Here is a 1,468-nt window from a genome sequence, read left to right as displayed (position 1 = left end):
TGGCGGCACACACTCTCGACCAGGACAGTCCGGCCTCCGGGAACGTGTCGCGCGCCGGCGACGATTGCGGCGTGGTCGTTTTGAAGCGAAGATGGCACGACCACCGCCCTGCTTCGCAGACCGGGCAAGGAGGGGGCTGCTCCCGTTCCGCGAGGAACGGGAGGTCTCCCCCCCTCCCCCGGCCTGAGCAGCGACGTGTGGAAGGCAGCCCCTTGAGTCGAGGGCGGCGCGACTATTGTTCCGCATCATATACCTTCTTTCTGGCCCGTTCATCACAGTATGGTCTCGCCGTCCCGCTCCGCGCCGCCCGCCGATGCGCGGCACCGACCTCACCCTCGTCAGCCAGACCGACCTCGCCGGCTACATGCCAACTCCGGTCACGAACCGGCGCGCGGCCGTCAGCAGCCAGCACAGCGCACAGTCACGGCTGCCGCCACACGCTCTCACCCATTTCCTCGCCGCAGGATGGTTGGCCCCGTGCTGGCGGACTACGTTCGGGCGCTGGAGAGGGTGACGATATCGATAACACGCGTGCAATTTTTTAAACGTTTCCTTTTTCTTTTTTTCAATCATCTCCGGAGGAAGACGTTTTCCGCGGAGGACGTCTCACCGACGGCACACGCGGCGCGCTGCTCGCCCTTGGCGACGCCATCCCGCGCTTCCTCGAGGCGAAGATGCAGCGGCCACCTGAGCCAGTGGCTGAAGCCCTTGTGGGCGTGCAAAGCGCCAGCGGCGCCCCACGCCGAGGGCAGCGAGCTCTAAGCAAAGCCGTACGTAAGAGGAGGCATTGGGCGAGATCTACTCGCCCATAAATAAATAAATAAAACGGGCACGCCAAACGAGGGGTGGGAGAAGGACAGGGTCCCTATCTCGCCCGTCTCCTCGGGTAGGGTTATTTCTTTTGCGCCCTTCGATGCGGACGTTGCTGCTCGCCTGCCTCGCCTCTGGCTCAGGCCGCGCCGTCAGGCTTCCCTCGAGCGGCCTGATCGTCCTCGGTGGCAGCGGCGGCCCGCCACCGGCAGCGGCGGCGGCGGTCGCGGACGGGCGGGAGCTCCGCAAGCAGCTGAGCGCGCTGCGGGCGAGTTCCGACTGGGACGGCGCGCACGGCCTGCTGTGGTGGGCGCTTCGCGAGGCTCCCTCATCGGCGGAGACGATCCACTGCAACGTGGTCCTCGCCGCCCTCTCGGACGCCGCCGAGTGGGAGCGCGCGCTGGTGCTGCTCGAGCACATGCGCGCCGCCGGCCTTCCGCGCGATGGCTACTCCTTCTCCTCGGCCATCTGCGCGTGCGCGCGGGCCGGCCAGCCGGAGGCGGCGGTCGAGACGTTCAAGGCCATGTGCGCCGACGACTCCGTCGAGCCCTCCTCCGTCGCCTTCAACACCGCGCTCTCCGCAGCGCAGCGCGCCTCTGACCCCGTCCGTGCCGCCGAGATGGTGCTCGCCATCTACACGCTCGAGACGCTCTCGCTG

At 67.5% G+C, this 1,468-nt stretch overlaps 1 protein-coding gene across 1 annotated transcript; it reads left to right on the top strand.

The window, feature by feature from the left end:
• Window positions 1-913: 913 nt before the first annotated feature.
• EMIHUDRAFT_124699 (hypothetical protein) lies at window positions 914-1,432 on the top strand (the record flags this gene model as incomplete). The annotated part of the gene is made up of 1 exon (XM_005763578.1): window positions 914-1,432. A coding segment is annotated over one exon (519 nt), but the record flags the coding sequence as incomplete, so codon positions are not given.
• Window positions 1,433-1,468: the final 36 nt, after the last annotated feature.

This window comes from Emiliania huxleyi, assembly GCF_000372725.1.
Source record: "Emiliania huxleyi CCMP1516 unplaced genomic scaffold EMIHUscaffold_6286, whole genome shotgun sequence".
Classification (NCBI taxonomy): domain Eukaryota; phylum Haptophyta; order Isochrysidales; family Noelaerhabdaceae; genus Emiliania; species Emiliania huxleyi.
This window is presented reverse-complemented; position numbering and strand designations above follow the sequence as displayed.